The 23,399-nt window shown below is 38.6% G+C and overlaps 1 protein-coding gene across 1 annotated transcript in view; it reads left to right on the forward strand.

The window, feature by feature from the left end:
* Positions 1-23,399, forward strand: part of LOC111141812 (calcium binding protein 39) — a 93,657-nt gene that overhangs the window by 38,916 nt on the left and 31,342 nt on the right. Inside the window, exon 2 of the mRNA XM_022494643.1 lies at positions 1,673-1,828. Within this exon, the coding sequence (XP_022350351.1) occupies positions 1,715-1,828 (114 nt within the window). The 5' untranslated portion in view covers positions 1,673-1,714. The remainder of the gene's footprint in view (positions 1-1,672; positions 1,829-23,399) is intronic.

Genomic DNA, 23,399 nt, shown 5'->3' on the forward strand with positions numbered 1-23,399 from the left:
GGTCAGAACAGGTCATATCAAAACATGTCAAGAGGGGCACCTGGGTGGCTCAGCGGGTTAAGCCTCTGCCTTCAGCTCAGGTCATGATCTCAGGGTCCTGGGATCGAGCCCCGCATCCGGCTCTCTGCTCAGCAGAGAGCTTGCTTCCCGCCCACCACCCCACCCCCACCTGCCTCTCTGCCTATTTGTGATCTCTGTCAGTCAAAAAAATAAATAAAATCTTTTAAAAAAAAAATGAAAAAACATGTCAAGAAATAACACACTTATTCATGTTTTAATTGTAGGCTTAACATTAGCGTTAATTGGCATGCTCTTCCCCTCAAGTGTGTGTTTATAAACAGATATTCAGGTCCCTGTATCTCAGACTTCAGAGAAAGAACATTCAAATACTTTATTCAAGTAAAGTCTTAGGCAAAGTCCAAAAGAAGTGTTAATGATGCTGTGCAGTGGAGATATTTTGTGTTGACATGGGGAAAAAAAACTTGGGTGGAGGTGGGCAGTGGGCCCCAGGGACAGTTAAATATAGGAGATTAAAAGTCACAGTATGAAAACCACTGACCTAAGTGCTCTGTAAGGTTCTTCTCAAAAATGTTACCTTTTGGTATCTTATATGAGGTTGTTTAATATCTATGAACTAACTTCTTTCAGTTTATCTAGTAAAAGTTATTATAAGTTCTGACACGTTCCCAAGTTACTTCCATTGTCTGTCTTGTTAGTAACTTTGTTTTTTCATGGTGACTTCTTGGAATAGTTGATGTCCTCCTTTTACATGATGTAATATTGTGGTTTATGTGGTTGAAATACTGTTTTCTGCTACCCACAAAAAATTTAAGAACTTCCAGAAGTTCATTATTCCCAGGGTTTTATCCAGTGAGTTCCTTCATAGGAGATAGTCTTATCCAGGCAGAAAGAGTACACATTGAAACTGTTACTTAAGGGACTTGAGGATCTTCCTGGAGATTTGCTCAAGGCTTGGTCCAAGATTCTCTCCAACTCTGAGACCCTGACTGACTAAAGAGAAGGAGGTGTGTGCCCACTGGGTGCTTGGGAGGAAACAGTGTAAACACTGGGCCAAGACCTAGAGAGTGAGCCTGTTGCTAGTGCTGTTTGGCTAAGCTCCTTACCTAGCTTTTTGCCTCAGTTTCCTCAACTGTAAAATAGAGATATCTATTAATTAGAGGTATAGTCCAGTGACTAAGGACACTTTGGATTAAGACAGACCTGAGCTGGTTTTATCGTTTAGTACCTTGAGTCAGTTTCTTGACCTCATTAAAGTTCACTTGTAAATGGGAGTAGTAATGGTAGTAATGTCCCTCAGGGAATTGTTTAAAAAGATCACATAAGGTGATGAATTAAAGTGCTCAGTATGGGGCCTGGCAGTACTAGTTGCCCTGCTCATCAGCACCAGTGTGTTCCTCCTCAAATGAGTGGTTAGGAGAGCAGGTGATAAAAAAGGTATTTTGAAAAGTACAAAGTGTTCTGTAATTCTAAGATATTTCTGCATTATCATTTCCTTTGATTATTTGTGGGTTCCTCAGTTCCTGCTCATTTTGAAAGTTCTGTCATAAAGTGACTTTCTCAACACTGATTTTCTTCCCATGTTAGGATTTAAAAAGCATGTTTTTTTCTGTTGACCCCACTTTTTCTCACCTGTGCCTCTCTGTGTCCGCAGGTAAAGCAGGCAGAGCGCAGCGAGGCATCCATCGCTGCCGCCATGCCGTTCCCGTTTGGGAAGTCGCACAAATCTCCAGCAGACATTGTGAAGAACCTGAAGGAGAGCATGGCCGTTCTGGAAAAGCAAGACATATCTGACAAAAAAGCAGAAAAGGTATGTATTTGGCTTTATTTTAAGTTTTCAATTTTTTGAGTAGGAGCAAATACAAGACAGATTATGGGGTGATTTTAAAAGATCAATAATTCCCAATTTGGAGTTTTTAAAATAGAGTCCTAAAGTAGCATTTGCTAATGCTTAAACACCATATACTTTCTTCTGTACTGCCATCTAATAGATTGATTTCTAACTTTTTTCTTGGTTTTTCATTTCAGGTTTTCAAGTTTGTTTAAATTGGGGGGATGGTGGTTTTGTTTTTGTTTTTGTTTTGTTTTCATTGTTGAAGTGGTTTATCTGATTCCTGAAATCGCTCTTTCCACTGGTGGTTGTCTTGGAGCAGTACCTCTCCTGGTTTCCTTTCCTCCTTTCCGTGTTGCCTTTATCCATGACTAGTGTTTCCCTCTACCCAGTCACCATAGCCTAAAACTTGGCTTTCATCCCAGTCTGTCTCCTTCTTCTTTAAGATGTGATCTTTCACAAAATAGTATTAACCCCTACTTCCTAAGGGATATATGAATTGATCATGACATCCATTCCCACTTGATGAAGACCCTCATGACCTTTCTTAAGGACCTTAGCAGTAGCTTAGTCCTTAGTATTCTTTCTAAAATACCTCCCCTACTTTAAACCTTCCTTGCAGACCCCTCCCATGGCACACAAGACCCTTTATGACCTGGTCTTTGCTTCTCTAGGTGATTTTCAACCCTTCTTCCCTTTATTCTGTGTACTCTAACAATCTCAGCTTGCCTCCGTTTGTTAGAGCAACTAAAGCAAATAATCAGGATAAGACAAATTAATGCCTTTGTCTTATCCACCCCCTCCATTTCTACCTCAGACCCACTCATCTTTCAGAACCACCCTGTACCTTTCTTTTTTCCTAGATGGCTTCCCAGAGTACTCCCTTTCCTTCCTCATCCTTACCCCTAAAACAAATCTCTACCTTTTGGCCACCTCCTTTGGAAATGCCAGCACTGCCACCATCTTAAACATGATTTTGTTCGTGTCGGATTTTTGTCTCCCTTATTAGAACATGGGCTCTTTGACCCATGTGTTATCTCTGGTCCACTTATGCCCTCCACAGTACCTGACTCCCATGGGCTGGGACTCCCTACTATTATTTGAATGAGTGTTTCGACACTCATTGGAATGACATTTACCACCCTGTTGTTTGTTTTAGAAGGTTGTTTCCTGTCTTGGGTTGTTGAATATTCGACTGCTTAACATCTTTTTTAAGTCCAAGGCTCTGGTTTACCTGTGTTCTTGTGAAGAAGAGAAGTTCATACTTGTGGGATTAAGATTTGTTACAGGCTTTCAGTTAGATCTTCCCTGGAAATTTTAGTCTCTCACATTCCCATCATAAGATATTGATAAATGTTAATGATATGATAAAACTTAAAAGACAAAAGGTCTGGTGTAACAGATGACAGTTAGATTCTCATATTTGTGTTTGCATTCAGTCTGCTGTCATGTGTTAGTTATTTTGGTTGAAATACATAAAGAAAATCTGGCCTCATACAGATATATAGGTAGGAAAAGGAGGTGTGTTTTAAGAAAAGGCTTTCAAATAATTTTGAATATTTTTTTATACCAAACCAAAATTCAACAATTGATAGTTCCTTGGTTGTAATAGAACCTGAAAGTATTGTGAATATACTTTTCATACTCTGTGTTTTGAAAAGATCTTTTTTTTTTTAAAGATTTTATTTATTTATTTGTCAGACAGAGATCACAAGTAGGCAGAGAGGCAGGCAGAGAGAGAGAGGAGGAAGCAGGCTCCCTGCTGAGCAGAGAGCCTGATGCGGGGCTCAATCCCAGGACCCTGGGATCATGACCTGAGCCGAAGGCAAAGGCTTTAACCCACTGAGCCATCCAGGTGTCCCTAATACTCTGCATTTTGAAAAGATCTTTTATCCATGTATGATTTTGTAACATTCATTGATCATTTAGAAAGTATTAGATAACTGACATATACACATCTTCCAAATGCTAACACATTATACAATATCAAAAATTCATATTTTTAAGTAGTACTACTAATCCCATCAGAAAAGTCTTAAGTATTGGGAAGTGATCTGCATTTTGTATTCAAAATTTAGATTTGGTAACAAATACTGTTGGGTGTTTTCTCTAAAAGTGACAGGTTTACTTCATTCATTTTCAAGAAAATATCTGCCAGATGTCCAAGCCTGAATGATATGTCAGTTTTCTTTCAAGTTCATAGCTCAACAATTGTACGTTTCCTTAAGACAGCCAGTTACACTTCTGGAAGGGTCAGAAGGTGCTTATGCATGCTCCCCATTTATCACACCAATGTTAAAAAGACATGTGTGTACTCAAAGATCAAAATTTAATAAAATGAATATTTTGTTCCTGCTTCCTCCTGACATTCTTAAGTGAAACTGACTTTTTTTTTTTTTTTTTTTTTGTTAACTGAGTGCATGATGATATAGATTACAGTGATAGCTAGTACAGTTTGCTGTCCATGTCTTGATTCAATCTCGGAGGTCATTGCTATCAGTGCAAATGGCAGTATAACAGAAAAAGGCAAATAATGTGTTAGTATTGACTGAAAATAATTTTGACCTCATGGTTCCCTTGAAAGGGTCTCAAGGGTCCCCAGAGGTCTATACTTTGAAATCTGTGGTAGTTAATGGAAGGTGTATGTGTGTGTAGGTCAGTTGCGTCAGGTAGAGGGAGTATCCTAATTTAGATGGGTTATATGAGGAAGCTTCCTTGAGGAGGTGGCATTGGAGATGAGTTCTGTAATTATAGAAAACAAGTTTAAGACCGCCTGGATGGCTCAGCCAGTTAAACGTCCAACTCTTGGTTTCGGCTCAAGTCATGATCTCTGGGGATCAAGCCCCGATCTCTCAATGCTCTCTCTCACTCACTCACACACACTCTCTCACTCTCTCTATCTGTTGGAATTCATATCATCTACTTTACTAAATCAGTGGTTTTCAGCCAGGGGCAGTTTTCCCCTTTATGGGACATTTGGCAATGTCTAGAGACATTATCAGTTTTAACAATGGAGGGAGGACTGCCACTGGCATCTAATTAGTAAAAAGGCCAGACATGTGCTAAGCATGGGACAGCCCCACAACCAGGAATTATCTGGCCCAAAATGTCAGTAACACTGAGGTGAACTGCTGCTTTAAACCTTAGCAAAAATAGACTTCCTGCTATTAGGATAAACAAAGCAAAGAAAAATAGTTGAATTTATGAAAAATTTCATTTCAGAGAAAAAGGACAATTCTGAAAGGCAATCCATGTAAATTATTTACTCTGAAATAGATTAAGAAGAGGGAGGAGGACCATGAATTTTCTGACTCACCTTGTTAACAAGCTTCAAAAGAAAGTAGCAACTGATGCAGATGGTGAAGAGGGAACTGAGACCTAAAAACAATGAAAAGCTGAAAATCTCATCACTCGTTAAAAACCATGAAAAACAACCTAGACTTCATACTTCAGACTGAAAACTTGAAGGTAGTCCCAATAAAATCATGCTAGCTATGACTTATTTAGCATTGTTCTGGAAATCCAGCCAGTACATAAAGAAATTGTTTAGAAATAAACATAAATCTACTACAAATAAACAGGGAAAATTACATTGTTGAGATATTCATATATTTGTGTAAAACACAAGTAAACCAGTTTGAAAGTGAGAGTTCACCAGGGCAGCTAAATTGATAGAGAATTCATAGCACCCCTAAATGCCAATCAGAACTATTTAGAACTATTTATTGTTATATTTTAAGAAAGTACTTCATTTGCAATAGCAACAAAAAAGTATAAAATGTCTGGGAATACTTTCATCAGGAAGTATGAAGAACCTATATGTAGAAAACTATAAAACCTTATTTGGAGGCACCAAAGAATACCTGGGCCATGTTATCAGCTGGCATACGGTTAAGATGCCATTTCTTCTCAAATTAATTTTTAAGCTTAAAGCAATTTAATTCAAATGCCAGTAAGATTTTTTTAATTTAAAAAATTATTTTTAAGTTCTAGAAGAGTAAATAAAATAGCTACAAAGTTGTGGCAGGATTGAAGGAATATAAATTCTACTTTATTTTGAAGCAAAACACTTCACCATCCACTCACAGTCTTTGCAACCATAGTTAATGAAACTCGGTCCTTCTTGTTTTTCAGGCCAAGAGTCTTGCATCATGCATGTCTCCTTTCACATTTCCCATATCCAGTTCATGAAGCAAATCCATTCACTTTATTTGGGGGGAAGAAAATTTTAAAAGCCAGAATCTAACCACGTCTCCCATTTTGCTAGTTACCACTTTGGTCTGGGCTACCATTATCTCTGCTCTGGATTACTACAGTATCCTTTTAACAGGTCTCTCTTGCCTCCCTACAAGCATAGTGGTTCTTTCAAAACATGAGTCAAATAATATTTTCCTTAGAGTAAAAGTCAGAGTCCTTACAAGGGTCTGAACTAAGATCTACAGGCCAAATCCTTGTCTAGGCCTGTTTATATGAGGCTTGTAAGCTAAGATTGGTTTTTACATTTTTAAAGGATTGGTTTAAAAAGCAAAGAAGAATATGCAACAGCGATCTTATGTGGTCTGCAAAGCTTAAAATATTTGCTGTCTACCCTTTAGTGGAAAAATACACAATGACCCTTGCCCTGGACAGTCAGGCCTGTGGCTTCAGTGGTCCCTTCCCCAGGTGCTCCCCCCACATTGACTTCCTTTCTTTATACACTCCAGTCAGGCTTTTGCCTTTAAGCCTTTGCATTTGGCTGTTTCTTTTGCCTAGAATGTTCTTCCTCCAGCTCTCTGCTTGGCTTACTCCCCACCTTCAAGTCTTAGCTCAAATGTCACTTTTCACACAATGCCCTATTTAAGATTTTATTTATTTATTTGACAGACAGAGACCACAAGCAGGCAGAGAGGCAGGCAGAGAGAGAGAAGGAAGTAGTCCCCCTGCTGAACAGAGAGCCTGATTTGGGGCTCGATCCCAGGACCCTTAGATCATGACCTGAGCCAAATGCAGAGGCTTTAACCTGAGCCACCCAGGCGCCCCATACAACCCCCTATTTAAAATGCAACTCTCCTCTCTGGCATTCCTATTCCTCTTGATCTTGCTCTATTTTCCTTTGTAGCACTTAACATTTTTAATATACGGATGATGTTTGTTTATTCTTTCTTAGACTATAAACCTTCCAAAGACAGCTTAGTAACTATTTGCATTTATTGAAAGTGGAATACAAGGCACAGTTAAATTGAAATGCTGTTACCTTATGACTCTTCTGAACTCTTAATTCCTACTGAATAGGATAAAACAGGTATTGAGAGTATGTAAAATTTGTATTTTGAGTTTGTGACTAATAAGAGTGTATAATAGCCACGTATCTTCAAGATTTTTATGATGTTGGCCAAGTATCATATTCCTTTTTAGTAGTACCACACATAGTAGTAGTGAGATAAATGACCCTTCTCAGGAGATCTACCCAGTGTCTTCCATATAGTTTTATTTCATTAATTATCTTCCCCTGTAGTTCAGGATGCCCAGGGGACATTTTTAATGATTGGATGAATAATTATACCTAGTGGACGTGATTAGTAGATCACTCAGAGCTTCTAAGCAGGGTTCTAGTGATCTGTTATAAGATACTATCCTCAACTCTAAGTGGTTGATTTGTTGTTACTGATTTATATGAAGAGAATTAAAGGGCTTACTAACAGAATTTGTGAATGACAAATACTATAGAAGGATAGTAAACTCTATATGTAACTGAATCCAACACCAGAGGAGGGTTAGTTAGCTAGGGGTGGTGGTGCAGAGGTTGAAGGAACGGCATGGTCTTAACTGATAAAATGCAATACAGAAAAAATACAGCTTTGCACTAGAATCTTTAAAAACAAAAACAAAAAAACTACATGCCAAAGGAGAAAATAAAACAAAATCACTAAAAATACTTGATTAAACCAAAAGAAGGCCGGAAAAGAGGAAAAGGGGGGATTTTAAGGAACAGGTGGGACAAATGGTAAACAAACAGCAAGATGATAGACTCAAATACCATAGCAGTAATCACATTAAATATAAATGGTCTGAATACCTCAATTAAAAGACAGAGATTGTTGATTTGAATTGATTTAACTTTATGTGCCTGTGAGAAATGAACTTTAAAGATAATGACACAGGGATACCTGGGTGGCTTAGTCAGTTGAGCCTCCAGCTCTTGATTTCGGCTCAGCTTGTGATCTCAGGGTCATGATATCCAGCCCCACAACAGACTCCATGCTCAGTGTGGAGTCTGCTTCGGATGCTGTCTGTCTCCCTCTCCCTCTTCCCCTCCCCTCACCTGTACTCCTGTAGTCTCCAAATGAATGAATGAATGAATGAATGAATATTTTAAAAGTAAATAAAGATAAGGACTCAGCTTACAAGAATGGAGAAAAGATATGCCATATTAATACTTGTCAAAAGAAAAAACTGGAGTGCCTCTATTAATATCAGGCAAAAGTAGATTTCAGAGCAAAAGAATACTACCAGGGATAAAAATCATTTCATGATAAAACAAAGGTCAATTAATCCAAGAGACACAGCAATCCTAAATATTTATGCAACTAGTAACAGAGCCTTAAAGCAAAATCAAGCAAAAACTGATAAAATTGCCAGGTAAGTCAGTCACATCCACAATTTTAATTGGAGATTTCAGTACCCCAATCTCAGTACTTGATAGAACAAGTAAGTAGACAATCAGCAAGCATTTTCTAGTAGACCAGAAAGATACTATCAACCAACTTGACCTAATAGTTATAGAACCAGAGCAGAACACTCCCACCCTTGTGACATATGGCACATTTTTCATAAATGTGGACCATATTTTGGGCCTTAAAAGAAGTTCTAGTACATTTAAATGGATAAATTTATATAATATATGTTCCATAACTACAGTAGAATTAATTAGATGTAGTAAATTAATTAGACATCAATAACAGTCTTAGAAAAATTGCAGAATATTTGGAAACTAAACATACTTCTGAATAATTCTTGGGTCAAAGAAATTAGAAAGTTGAGTGGAATAGAAACAAAACACAACATCGGAATTAGTGTGATGTTGCTTTTAAAACATTAGTTGGGGAAATTTTATAGCATTAAATGTAAATGTTAGAAGAAAGGTCTTAGTCCCTACTTAAGAAACCAGTAAATAAGCAAATTTAACAGAGTAAGAAGAAAGGAAGTAAATAAAGGTCAAATCAGAAATTCATTAAATAAAAATCAGGGAAAAAACTCAAAACCAAAAAGCTTGATCTTTGAGAAGATGAATAAAATTGATAAAATCTAGCTAGGACTGATCAGAAGAAGACACAAGTCACCAGTATCTGCCTTGAAATAGTTGAATTCACTACAGATTCTACAGCTATTAAAAGGGTAATCAGGAAATATTGTGAACAACTTCATGCCAATGAATCTGACAACTTAGATGAAATGGACAGATTCTTTGAAAGACATAACTTGCCCAGGCTCACGCAAGAAAAAAATAGATGACTTTAATAGCCTTATATCCATTAAAGTAATTCAAAATTAATAATCCCCCCCCCAAAAAATCTAACCATAGATGGTTTCACTAAAAATTTTTACCAAACATTTAAGGAAGAAATAACATGACTTCTACATAAACTTCTCCAGGAAATTTAAGAAAAAAATATTTCTTAACTCCTTCTCTGAGGCCAGGATTACCGTAATACCAAAACCAAAGACATTACAAGAAAATTATAGACTAATATCCCTTATGAACATAGATGCGCAAGTTATAAACTAAATTTTAGGAAATTGAATCTAACAGTAGGACCATACATCATGACCAAGTGATATATTATTTCTAGAACCCATGGCTGGTTTAACGTTCAACAATCAATCATTATAGTTCATTGTATTGACAAACTACATGTCAGTAGGTGAAAAGAAGGAAGAGGGGGGAAAAAAACCGATCCTGATGAAAACTCTCAGCAAATTAGGAATAGAATTTCCACAACCTAACAAGGGGCATCTACAGAAACCCTACAGCTAGCACTATATACATAATGATGAAAGGCTGAATCATGTATTTCCAAGAACAAGAATAAGAAAGGGGGAAAAAGAAAAAGGGATGTTTACTTTTACCACTTCTATTCAACTTTGTTCTAGGAGTTTGTAGCACAGTCAGACAAGAAAAAAATAAAAGGCATGAAGAGGAAGATGTAAAACTATATTTGTGGATGATGTGATCATCTACATAGAAAAGCTGAAGGAATTTACAAAAACGCTAGTAGAACTAATACATAAATTCAGCAAAGTCACAGGTTACAACATAAATATACAAAGACAGTTGTATTTCTGTAATAATACAATGGAAAATCCCAAATTGAAAAAAAAAATCATTTGGAGTAGTATTGAGAAAATGCAAAACATTTAGAGATAATCTTACAAAGTAAAAGACCTATACACTGAGAACTACAAAATCTTGCTAAAAGTTGAAAAACCTAAATAAGTGAGAAATATACCTGTTCATGGGTTGGAAGACTCAATATTGTTAAAGTGTGAGTTCTCCCCAAATTGTGATTTTTATAGATTCGTTGCAGTTCTAGCAGGCTTGTTTATAGAAATTGGCAAGCTGGCTCTAAAATTTGTATGAAAATTCAGAGGACCTACAATCAAAACAAATTGGAACAAAAACAAAGTCGGAGGGTTCACAGCATCTGATTTCAAGAATTCTAAAGGTGCAATAATCAAAACAGTGTGGCTTCAACATAAAGAAGACACATAGGCCAGTGGAACAGAACAGAATTAGAAATAAGCCTACATGTATATGGAAAATTTTTGACAAAGGAGCAAATGCAATTCAGAGGAGAAAGGGTGGTTGTTTTCAACAGTTGGTGCTGAAACAATTTGATAGCTACATTTTGTGAAAAAAATGTTGGACCCATAACTCATGCCATATGAAAATTAACTCAAAATGGATCACACAACTAAATGTAAAACCTAAAATTATAAAGCTTCTAAAAGAAAACAGAAAATCTTTGTGACCTTGGGCTAAGCAAAGAATTCTTAGATCTGATACCAAAACATACTCTATTAAAAGAAAAATTAGTAAATTGGAATTGATCACCACTAAAACTTTCTGCCCTTCAAAAGACACTGATAAAAGAATGAAAAGACAAGCCATAGAAGGAGGGAGAATCTTTGCAAAGCATATATCTGATAAAAGATTGCATCCAGAATATATGAAGAACTCTGAAAACTTAGCAATATGAAAACAAACAATCCTATAAAAAGTGGGCAAGAAATCCAAATGTACACTTCACCTAAGAAAACACTCAGCTTTTGGATAAGCACTTGAAAAGATATTAATCATTAGGGAATTGCAAAGTAAAACCATGAGGAGATACCACTACACACCTATTAGAATGGCAAAAATTGAAAAGTCAGGCTATACCAAATGCTGGTGATTATGCGGAACATTTGAAACTGCTGGTGGGAATGTAAGATGAGAAACCACTACCAAAAACAGTTTAACGGTTTCTTTAAAAGCTAATTTTGCATTTAGCATCCCATTCCTGGGTATTTACCAAGAGAACAAGAAATACATGTCCACACAAAGACTTGTACATAACTGTTCATAGCAACATTATCTATAATAGTGTAAAGTAGGAAATAGTCCAGGTGTGTGAATAAACCAGTTGTGGTACGTCCATAGAAAGGAATACTACTCAGCAATAAAAAAGAAGGAATTATTGTTGTACACAACAGCATGAAGGAATCTCAAAATTATTATGTTGAGTGAAAGAAACCAGTCTGTAAAGAGTACATAATGTATGGTTCTGTTACTACAAAACTCTATGGATAGCCATAATGACAGAAAGTAGATTAGTGGTTGTTTGGGGATTGGCAGGGATGTGGAGGGTTAGAGTGGGGTTGGCAAAGTAGAGGACTTCAGAGGACTCTTAGTGGTGATGGGTATGTTTAATATGTCTTGATGGGTTCATGGGTATACACATAAGTTTAAACTTAATCAAATTGTACACTTTAAAATCTGTGTGGTTTCTTCTGTGTCAATTATAATTCAATAAAGAGAGTAAGAAAAGACGATCCATGGGCCAGCTGAGATAGAGGTGGCTTACAAACCGCATGCCTTTGCCCTGAGAATACATCATGTAGTGAAGTACCCAGAAAGACTATTGAAAGCCTAGGTGGCAATAATAGAAATACAGTATTTAAATTCAAAGTGATTGTCTTCTGCTGTATATAGACCAGTCCATACTTGAGGATATAGAGAAACTAGAACGTGTTGGGAGAGGAATGTCCATCTGGCACAGAGACTGAGAACTCTGCCATGAGGAATAATTGAATAATTGAATAATAATTGAATAATTGAATGATGGAGATATGAAGTAGAGAAAGAATAAAATGTGAGCCCTAGGCTCTTAGTTAAAGGTTTTTAGGGGATCATCTTATATGAGGAAAGGAAAGGTTCCAGATGGTGGCAGGAGGTAGAATTAAAACCTGTAAGTGGAAGTAAAACAGGGAGTCCAATTTCATCTTGCTATTAAGAAAAATAATAGGTAGAAATTGGCTTCCCTTCCAGAGAGCAGATTTCTGTCTCTGGATATGTATTTGACACAGGCCAAGAGCCCACCTAGGTCTTGTAGAAGAAATACAAGCTTTGCGTGGTTAACACATCCTTATGTTGAAAAAACACCATATTTTGCAAGGTGCCTTCATAAAGAATAGCCATCCGTCTTATTTTGAGGTATAATAGTTTCCTGTCATTATTCTCAAGATCCATGTAAAGAAAGCTGTTGTTCCTAATATAACCAGTACAATGAGAATTCACTCTCAGCTCTGCCAAACCCATGGTGAATCTTTTCCTGTTTCTACTTTACTCATTATATCCACGGGCATTTTCTCAGTCATTTCTTGTGATTTTGTAGACGAAATGGTAAATACAACATTTGAATGCTTATTCTCCCGTTTGTAATATGTTATTATTTTTGCTTGTTTTATATGGTGCACAGCTGCCTTATTAAGAATTGTATATAATACAAATAGATTAGTTCCTTAGGTACCACGCCACACCTTTTTAAAAGAATTTGAAACTACTTCCCTTACACTTTCAGGGAAAAAATGGTTTATCTTACCATCCTTATTTTTAGGTAACTGGGGCATGAGGGTGGAGTGGGATGGGGTGGAATTTGTTCTTTCATTGCTAACAGCCACATAAATCTGTGTATGTAATGGCTATTTACACACTCTTTGCCCACCGCATGCTATATAAAGAAGGTACAACTGCCTGTTCAGCTTATACTTGGGTCCCTTCATTGCTGTTGAGTACATGTGTTCACAGTGTTGAATGGCTATATTCACTCATTTCATGAGAGGAATAAGTTTGCTCTATGTTGGCATATTTAAGAGGGGCAAAGGGAGTAGCCTTTTCTAGCATAGCCATTTGACAGTGACTCATGGTTACTCAACTTGTTTAGAGTAATCTTTGACACCAGAAGGTTATTAATAGGTTATTATTAGTCCATGATCTTTCAGCTTAGACTGCTGAGACATTTTCTTTATTAGAGAGAGATGTGTGTGTGTCTGTGTTTATTGGAGTAGTTTTTTTTTTTTTAATTAACAAAGAATTCATGTGAAAATAGAATTGCTTTTATCAAATGTTTAGCACCAGCAATATTTTTCAGCTTTCTTTTAGATTCCATATCACATCCTTTATCTTAATTTACTTTGATTTAAAAACTTCCTTTTTGGGGGGCACCTGGGTGGCTCAGTGGGTTAAAGCCTCTGCCTTCGGCTCAGGTCATAATCCCGGGGTCCTGGGATTGAGCCCTGCATCGGGCTCTCTGCTCTGCAGGGAGCCTACTTCCCCCGCCACCTCTCTCTGCCTGCCTCTCTGCCTGTTGTGATATCTGTCTGTCAAATAAATAAATAAAATCCTTAAAAAAAAAAAAACTTCCTTTTTTCAATGAGATCATATAATAGATCCCTTTTTGAGAATGAATTGATATTTAAGGCATTAAATATAGATTGGTATGTATTTAGAGGACACTTGTTTAAAAATTATTCTTTTACTAAAAGTGGGTGTAAAGAAATTCAAAGAAAGAAAAATACAAGACACGGGTTGCCTGGGTGGCCCAGTCAGTTAAGTGCCTGACTCTTGGTTTTGGTTCAGGTCATGATCTAAGGTTCCTGAGATTGAGCCTCACATTAGGCTCCGTGCTCAGTGGGGAGTCTGCTTCCTCCCTCTCTCTCTCTCTCTCTGCCCCTCCCCTTGCTCATGTGTGCGCATTCACATTCTCGGGTATGCACTCTCTCAAATAAATAAATTTTTTTTTTTTTTATTAACATACAATCTATTATTTGTTTCAGGGGTACAGGTCTGTGAATCATCAGTCTTCCACAATTCTCAGCACTCACCATAGCACATACCCTCCCCAGTGTCCACCCCCAGCTACCCCAACCCTCTCACCCCCCTCCATTCCAACAACCCTCAGTTTGTTTCCTGAGGTTAAGAGTCTCTTATGGTTTGTCTCCCTCTCTGGGTTTCATCTTGTTTCATTTTTTCCTCTCTTCCGCTATAAGCCTCTGCCTTCTTTCTCAAATTCCACATATCAGTGAGATCAGATGATCATTGTCTTTCTCTGATTGACTTATTTTGCTTAGCATAATACCCTCTAGTTCTGTTCCCATTGTTGCAAATAGCAAGATTTCTTTTTTTTTTTGATGGCTACATAATATTCCGTTGTGTTTATATACCACATCTTCTTTATCCCTTCATCGGTCGTTGGACATCTAGGCTCTTTCTTAGTTTGGCTATTGTGGACATTGCTGCTATAAACATTCGGGGGCACATGCTCCTTCAGATCACTACATTTGTATTTTTAGGGTAAATACCCAGTAGTGCGATTGCTGGGTCATAGGGTAGCTCTGTTTTCAACTTTTTGAGGAACCTCCATACTGTTTTCCAGAGTGGCTGCACCAGCTTGCATTCCTACCAACAATGTAGGAGGGTTCACCTTTCTCTGCATCCTTGCCAACATCTGTGGTTTCCTGACTTGTAAATTTTAGCCATTCTGACTGGTGTGAGGTGGTATCTCATTGTGGGTTTGATTTGTATTTCCCTGATGCGAGTGATGTGAAGCACTTTTTCATGTGTCTGTTGGCCATTTGATTGTCTTCTTTGCAGAAATGTCTGTTCCTGTCTTCTGCCCATTTCTTGATTGGATTATTTGTTCTTGGGGTGTTGAGTTTGATAAGTTCTTTATAGATTTTGGATACTAGCCCTTTATCTGATATGTCATTTGCAAATACCTTCTCCCATTCTATCAATTATCTTTTGGTTTTGTTGACTGTTTCTTTTGGTGTGCAGAAGCTTTTTATCTTGATGAAGTCCTAGTAGTTACATTTTTGCCTTTGTTTCCCTTGCCTTTGGAGATCTGTCTAGCAAGAAGTTGCTGCTGCCAAGGTCAAAGAGGTTGCTGCCTCTGTTCTCCTCAAGGATTTTGGTGGATTTCTGTCTCACATTTAGGTCTTTCATCCATTTTTAGTCTGTTTTCGTGTGTGATGTAAGGAAATGATCCAGTTTCATTCTTCTGCATGTGGCTGTCCAATTTTCCCAACACCATTTGTTGAAGAGACTGTCTTTTCGATTGGATATTCTTTCCTGCTTTGTTGAAGATTAGTTGACAGTAGAGTTGAGGGTCCCTTTCTGGGCTCTCTGTTCTGTTCCATTGATCTCTGTGTCTGTTTTTGTGTCAGTACCATAGTGTCTTGATGACTGCAGCTTTGTAATAGAACTTGAAGTCTGAAGCTGTGATGCTACCAGCTTTGCTTTTCTTTTTCAATATTCTTCTGGATATTCAAGGTCTTTTCTGGTTCCATACAAATTTTAGGAGTATTTGTTCCATTGCTTTGAAAAAAGTTGGTGGTATTTTGATAGGGATTGCATTAGATCTGTAGATTGCTCTAGCTAACATAGACCTTTTCACAGTATTCTTCCAATCCATGAGCATGGAGCGTTTTTCCATTTCTTTGTGTCTTCCTCAATTTCTTTCATGAGAATTCTATAGTTTTCTGAGTACAGATTCTTTACTTCTTTGGTTAGATTTATTTCTAGGTATCTTGTGGTTTTGGGTGCAGTTGTAAATGGGGTCAACTCCTTAATTTCTCTTTCTCCTGTCTTCTTGTTGGTGTATAGAAATGCAACTGATTTTCTGTGCATTAATTTTATATCCTGCCACTTTACTGAATTCCTGTATGAGTTCTAGCAGTTTTGGGGTGGGGTCTATTGGGTTTTCCACATAAAGTATGTCATCTGCAAAGAGTGAGAATTTGACTTCTTTGCCAATTTGGACGCCTTTTTTGGGGGTCTGATTGCAGAGACTAGGACTTGTAGTACTATGTTGAACAGCAGTGATGATAGTGGACAGCCCTGCCATATTCCTGACCTTAGGCGAAAAGCTCTCAGTTTTTCCCCATTGAGAATGATACTTGCTGTGGGTTTTTCATAGATCGCTTTGATGATATTGAGGTATGTACCTTCTATCCCCACACTGTGTAAATAAATCTTTAAAACAAAGAAAAATGTAAGACAAAATAATGATTTAAGCCTCCCATCTCCCCACCCCCACTAAAAAATCTGAGCTCTTTGAGACATTTCTCAATAATAACTAGTCATATGTAAATTATAATAGATTTGATTATATAAACTAATAGTGAACAGAAGCATGGAAAATTCTGCTTAATAGATCATTTCAAAATTGTTCTTTAAAAAGATGACTTTATAAACAGTGATTCCCTTCTGAATTATGTTTCCTTGTGCCAAGTTTCATGTGCATGGTGATTGGTAGTCCAGGCTCTTGGAAAAGATGACTTTACTTCCATTGTCATCTTTTGCAAAAGATTCCCAAGTTGATTGAATCCACAGGCATTTTAGTGCCCTCATCTCTGTGGGCAGATAGATGGGCACATAGATCAGATTTTGTCCGTTCTTAAGGAGTTTATAATCTACTAGAGGAAATTGGCATATAAATAATACAATGTAGTATAGAGAGACTTAGAGGTATGCATGAAATTCTGTGGAACCAGGAGGATAAGACAGTACTACTTGTGTCAGAGTATACAGCATTAAGATACAGCATTAAGTTTGAAGTGACATTTGAACTGGATTTTAAGGTGTTGCCAGCAAAGAATGAGAGGGAATGGAATGTGAAACAGTTTATGATATGTCCAGAATATGGTCACAAGTTCAAGGTGACATTATAGGGGTGACTGGATAGAGGGGTCTGGTGGGAAATGAGGCTACAGGTGTAGGTTGTGGTAGATTGGAAAAGGCCTTATATACAATCTAAAGATACACTGAGGGAGCTGCAGAAATCTTTGTGATGGTTTTGCTTTGTTTTAAATCTATTTTTAAACAATTATTCATTCACAGGAAATTGCGGGAAAGTATATAGGGGGAGCTCTTAGTACCTTTTCCCCAGTTTCCCCTAGTGGTGGAATGGCACATAATTATATCTAATATCAAGACCAGGAAATTAACATTGATAAGGTCCACAGGCCTTGTTCCCATTTCATCAGTTTTCTGTGTGTGTGCGCAGCATGCGCCTGTTGCATGTGTGTAGCTGTGTGGTTTCTTTGTAACCACCACGGTCAAGACACAGAACTGTTTTGTGGCCACAAGGCCCCTCTTGCTATCCCTTTATAGCCACACCCATCTCCTCTCCCCCTTTCGCTAATCCTTGCTGGCAACCACAAATCTGTTCTCCAAATCTGTAATTTTGTTATTTCAAGAATATCTATCTTATAAATAGAATCATACAGTGTATAACCTTTTGAGACTGTTGTTTTTTTTTTTTTTTTTTTCCCTTCACTCAGCTTAATTCCCACAAGATCAGGACAAGTAGTCGTGTGAGTAATGATAATTCCTTTTGATTGCTGAGTTTTATTAGTCCATTCTGTGGATGTACCCCAGTGTGTTTAATCAGTCACCCGTTGAAGGACTTCTAGACTGTTTCCAGTTCTTGGCTATTAGAAATAAAGCTCTACTCTGGACATTTTTATACAGGTTTTATGTGAACGTAGGTTTTCATTCCTCTGGGATAAATGCCCAAGAGTACAATTCTTGGGTCATAAGGTAACCACATGTTTAGTTTGCAAGAAACCACCAAACTCTTTTCCAGAGTTGCTGTACCACTTTTCATTCCTGCTAGCAATGTTTCAGTCAGAGATGGGGTGAGATTGGAAGTGTATTAGTGAAGATATAGTGGCAGAAGATGAACTTCGTGAGAGAACTCTGGTGACCAGGAAAGCTAACGGAGGAGGAGAAGCCAGATATGCAACTAGATTTCTGAGGGAGAATTGAGAGGATTTGATAGTTGTATACAGCTAACTCTAGGGCCACATACCCTCTGGCCTATTTTCTACCCACCAAATATTTTCCAGTGAATGAGTCAATAATCTGCAGCCCAGGACAGCCCATTACCTGGTTTAATAAATAAAGTTTTATTGGAACACAGCCATGCCCATGCATTGACATATGGTTTGTGGCTGCTTTCCTGCTACAGTGGCAGAATTAAGTAGTTGTGACAGACACTATATGATCCATAAAAAGTTTGCCACCTGCTTATCTAGAGAAACTTTGATATTTCTGATGAGATCGATTAAAGGAGGGATTCTTCCAGGGGCTAGGGAAAGGGTCTGTTTTTGTGGTTTTTTGCTTTTAAACTTAATATTCCAAAGGTGTGCTCTAGAGAAGCCAACTGTGGTTTCAGGTGCTCCTCCTTCCTTTGTCCGTTTTTTTACTTTATCCTCATTTGTATGTTGGGATTCTATGTAAGACTTTTATTTTGAAAAATGGTGATGGATAGAAATAGGGAGCAGGATATCAGTGGCCCCAAAAGGGTTTAAAAACCACTTGGGGCGTCTGGGTGGTGCAGTTGGTTAAGCGCCTGACTCTTGGTTTTAGCTCAGGTCTAGGTCTCCGAGTCGGAGATTGAGCTCTGTGTTGGCTCTGCAGACAGTCTGCTCAAGACTCTCCCTCTGCCTCTCCCCCACCCCTCCCACACACATGTGTTCACATGCTCTCTCAAATAAATAAATCTTTAAAAACAACAACAACAATTATTTGGATGATCGCTGATGTTCCTTTCAACATTTAAGATACTCTGACTCCATACTGCAGCATCACTTCAAATCTAGCATTTCAATTCATAATTCATTTTCTCTGAGAAAATTGGTTGGTCCCTCTCTCCTCCTGACTGACTGATATAAGAAATGTTGCCTTGGGGCGCCGGGCTGGCTCAGTCAGGAGAGCCTGCGACTCTTGATCTCAGGGTTGTAAGTTTGAGCCCCAGGTTGAGTGTAGAGATTACTTAAAAATACAGTCTCTTAAAAAAAAAAAAAGAAAGAAAGAAATGTTGCCTCTGTATTCCTGGCTCACAACCTTCGCCATCAGGTTCTTTCTCCTTACCTAAGCATCTATTTGCCAAAGCCCTGTTCATTTGAAGACATAGAGGAGGCTGACATCTGCAACTTCTCTTTCTCTTTTCCTGAGCACTCTGTAGGTAACGAGGGGATGTGAGGCATCTGGGGGAGGTGTGTGAGAGAGCTGTGCTCCTTTCATTATGCCTAGTAGTTGTGATGGATTTCTATGTGTGTATCTTTATGTTTAAAGCTCCTTCTCATTCCACTAGCACGTGAAGTGACTACTGTTGACATGGTAGGATATCCTTACAGATTCTCATTCATATGTTCCCCCTCCCTCTCTCTCCTAGCAAATAAGTAAATGAATGTGGGATCATACTGTTCTGTAACCTGGTTTATCTTTCAATTTTAATGTTAACATCTTCGCATATCAGTATAGATTTACTTAATTATCTTCAAAGCTTGCCATGGTCTTCCATTTTATCGGTACATTATAATTTAACCAGTTCAATGGGATAACTTTTCATCTAGTTCTTCACTATTATAAATCACACTGCTTATACTTACATCTTTGTGTAATTATCTATTTTCCTGGGGTAAATTCCTAGAAGTATAATGTGTGATTTATGGAGATTACATCTTTTAAAGCTTTTTGATACACTTTGCCAAATTGCCATCCAGTTTGTTGGACCAATTTATTTTTCACTCACCAGACTTCTTTTAGAAGTCTTTACTGGGGCGCCTGGGTGGCTCAGTGGGTTAAAGCCACTGCCTTCGGCTCAGGTCATGATCTCAGGGTCCTGGGATCAAGCCCCGCATTCGGCTCTCTGCTCAGCAGGGAGCCTGCTTCCACCTCTCTCTCTGCCTGCCTCTCTGCCTACTTGTGATCTCTGTCTGTCAAATAAATAAATAAAATCTTTTAAAAAAAAAAAAGGCTTTGCTTCTGGCAGGAGGAAATAAATACTGTACCATTTTAACTTAATTATTATTATGAAGTAGAATATCTTTTTTTAAAGGGTTTTTTGCCTTTTAATTTCTGAAGCAGACATATCTATATTTTAAACATACAACTTTTGCCATGTTTATCTTTAAGTGTACTTTATATGTAAAGTTGGGTTTACCTAGTAACTTTATTAAAAACTGGGTCGGAGAGTGGGCAGACCCAGTCTTCTACCTCACAGCCCCATGTCTGCACCTCTGAAGAGCCACCTTGTCATCTTTCACTCCTGCTATGAGGCTATTTTGAGATTTCCTGAGTAGTTGGGCCTTGTTGGGTCCAAGGGAGGAGTGGGTGAAAAGGGCTATGAGCACTTCAGGGACATGGTCTAGAAGCACTAACTCACTTACCAAGTGAGGATCTCCTTTTGTCTTCTAAAATTGTATTTTCACATCGCTATTTTGCATCCAAGTGGTTGCCACTAATTTGGTAAAATAGTACAGTGATGGGTACTGTGGGAATATTGGCCTTAAGGCAAGAGTTAACACAAAACCTGAGTTTTTAGAGGTCTTGATATAGGCCGTTTTTACTAGTGTTTGGCTTGCTAATTTATTTTCCCACTTTGCTGTATTTCTTAATGGGAAAACAGGCAGTGGAAAGGCTCCCAGCCTTAGTTCTAATTGGAGAAGTTATTATACGGATACTACACTTTAAAAATTTGAAGTAGTTCCTATGTCCTCACACTTGGAGGGAAAGAGCTCTAGTCTACAGCCTTGATATTGTTACTAGTGAAGTGAGTGTGAGATGTGAACTTTGGAATACTGGTTACTATTTAAGTTGATCCTGTAATTTAAATCATTTAATTTAAAAAATATCCCTTGGGATATTAATTAAAAATGAAATGTGTTGGGACGCCTGGGTGGCTCAGTTGGTTAAGCAGCTGCCTTCGGCTCAGGTCATGATCTCAGCGTCCTGGATTCGAGTCCCACATCGGGCTCCTTGCTCATCAGGGAGCCTGCTTCTCCCTCTGCCTCTGCCTGCCATTCTGTCTGCCTGTGCTCGCTCTCTCTCCCTCTCTCTCTCTGACAAATAAATAAATAAAATCTTAAAAAAAAAAAAAAATGAAGTGTGTTACCGTCAGTTGTATGTGGAAGTCAGTGAGGGTTTCTGGCAGAGGATTAACGTGCCTGGCCCCCAGCAGTTAGCAATAACACTTCTCAACTCAGAGCCTTTCCCTGAGAAGTTCTCTCAAGCCCCAGATTCTTTTCTCCGTGACTCTGCTCCAGGGAGTATCCTCAGATTCCCACATGTGTGGCTCAGAAAGCCTCAAGAAAACAACTAAGAACTTCGAGTTTCATGCTTCTTACCTCCATGGGGCAGCAGCGTGATCCACAGCAGCAGGCTTAGTGGGGCGTGATCCATGTCGCCTTTCAGTCAAGTGAGTGGCTGGTCAAGAGGGGGCTAATGCTTTCACATGCTTCTCTTCATGACCATGTATTTGTAAAACAGTTGGCTGCTCTTAGTAGTCTGTGTCCATGAAACTTAATATGATGCTCACTGGCCAACCAAGGGTAGCGTCTGTGTCCCAGAACACCGTGTTCAGCTGACAAAATGTCTTGGACAATTGAGTCAATTAACAAAATCGTGAAGTCACATTGTGTATAAGTCACCATCATAGACAGTGGAGTGGGGACAGAACAAAAAAGTGTAAGCAAGCCTTTTCCAAAGCCCTGTAATAAGTTAGGGAAGTGAGAGGTAGAGATGAGAAGATCTGACCCTACAAGGGGGGGGGGGGGGGGGAGGGCTGAAACGGGAGCAACTGCTGTGGCATCAGAGGAGGAGAGCAGGGGAAGTGAGGGAAGGCTTTGTGGGTATGGGGGCTCCGAGGGTGGACAGTAATGTGAACACTCAGGGTCACTTGAGGAGAGATAAAAATGTCAGGGTGAGAGAGTGAGGAGAGAGGATGGGGTTGTAGAGAACTGGGAGAGCCTTTATTTGGAAGTTGAGATCTTGAGGTATGGAATCTGCACATTCCACGAGGCCCACACAACTGGCAAAATTGCACGTGGGGGACTGGAGGCAGGGGGCCCTTTCTCCAGCACATATATAGAACCATCATCAGCCTTGGAACTCAGGAGGGATGCCTCTCACTTGTGAAGAAAAAGCAAAATAAGAGAGTAGATGAACTTTTTAGACTTATAAAATGATTACAAAAAGAGTATCTTTCTGTCAGCTTCCCCAAATGTTAACATTTTTCATAACCAGTCTAATGATCAGAATCAGGAAACTGACATTTATACGATAATATTAACTAATCCATGGGTCTTTTTCAGATTTCATCAGTTGTCCTATTCATGTCCTTTTCCTGGCCCAGGATCCAGTTCTGGATGACACATCGCATTTAGTTGTCACATCTCCTTACTCTCCTTTAATCTGGAAGTGTCCCAGTCTTCCATCGACTCCTATGACCTTGACACTTTTGAAAAGTACTGGCCAGTTACTTTGTAAACTGTTCCTTAGTTTGGGTTTGGCTGATGTTTCCTCATGATTCAACGCAGGTGATGCCTTTTTGGCGACAAAATCACAGAAATAATGCTGTACCCTTGGCAGTGCCAGGAGGCATATGAGGTCAATGGTCCCGTTACCATTCGCTTACTCTGTCACACAGTTATGATGGTGTCTGCATGTGAAAGAACTATTTTTCCTTTTGTCATTAACAAGTCTCTTGAGGGGATTGGACATCTTTTTTATTTTTAATTTTTTTAAGATTTCGTTTATTTATTTGATAGGGAGAAGCAGGCTCCCTGCCAAGCAAGAAACCTGATATGGGGCTCGATCCTGGGACCCCAGGATCATGACCTGAGCCAAAGGCAGACGCTTAACCAACTGAGCCACACAGGCGCCCCTTTGGGCATCTTTTTTAAAAGACCCCAAGTGATTGTGGTGTGTGTCCAGGGTCGGGATGGAGGATGGCAGACGTACATCGAGATGGAGAAGTTCATGAAGTCTTTTTTTCTTTTTTTTAAGATTTTTATTTATTTATTTGAACTTCGGCGCCCCGAAGTTCATGAAGTCTTACCTCAACATGGAAGGAGTGAAGCTAGTTGTTCAGATAGGGAGCAGAGAGTGAGAGAAACTTCAGTCTCTTGAGGAAAGTGGAGCAATTTTGAAGCATCTATTATTAAGAGTTACTGGTTGAAAATA

The sequence above is a fragment of the Enhydra lutris genome, unplaced genomic scaffold (assembly GCF_002288905.1).
Source record: "Enhydra lutris kenyoni isolate GAN:26980312 unplaced genomic scaffold, ASM228890v2 scaffoldscaffold1, whole genome shotgun sequence".
Classification (NCBI taxonomy): domain Eukaryota; kingdom Metazoa; phylum Chordata; class Mammalia; order Carnivora; family Mustelidae; genus Enhydra; species Enhydra lutris.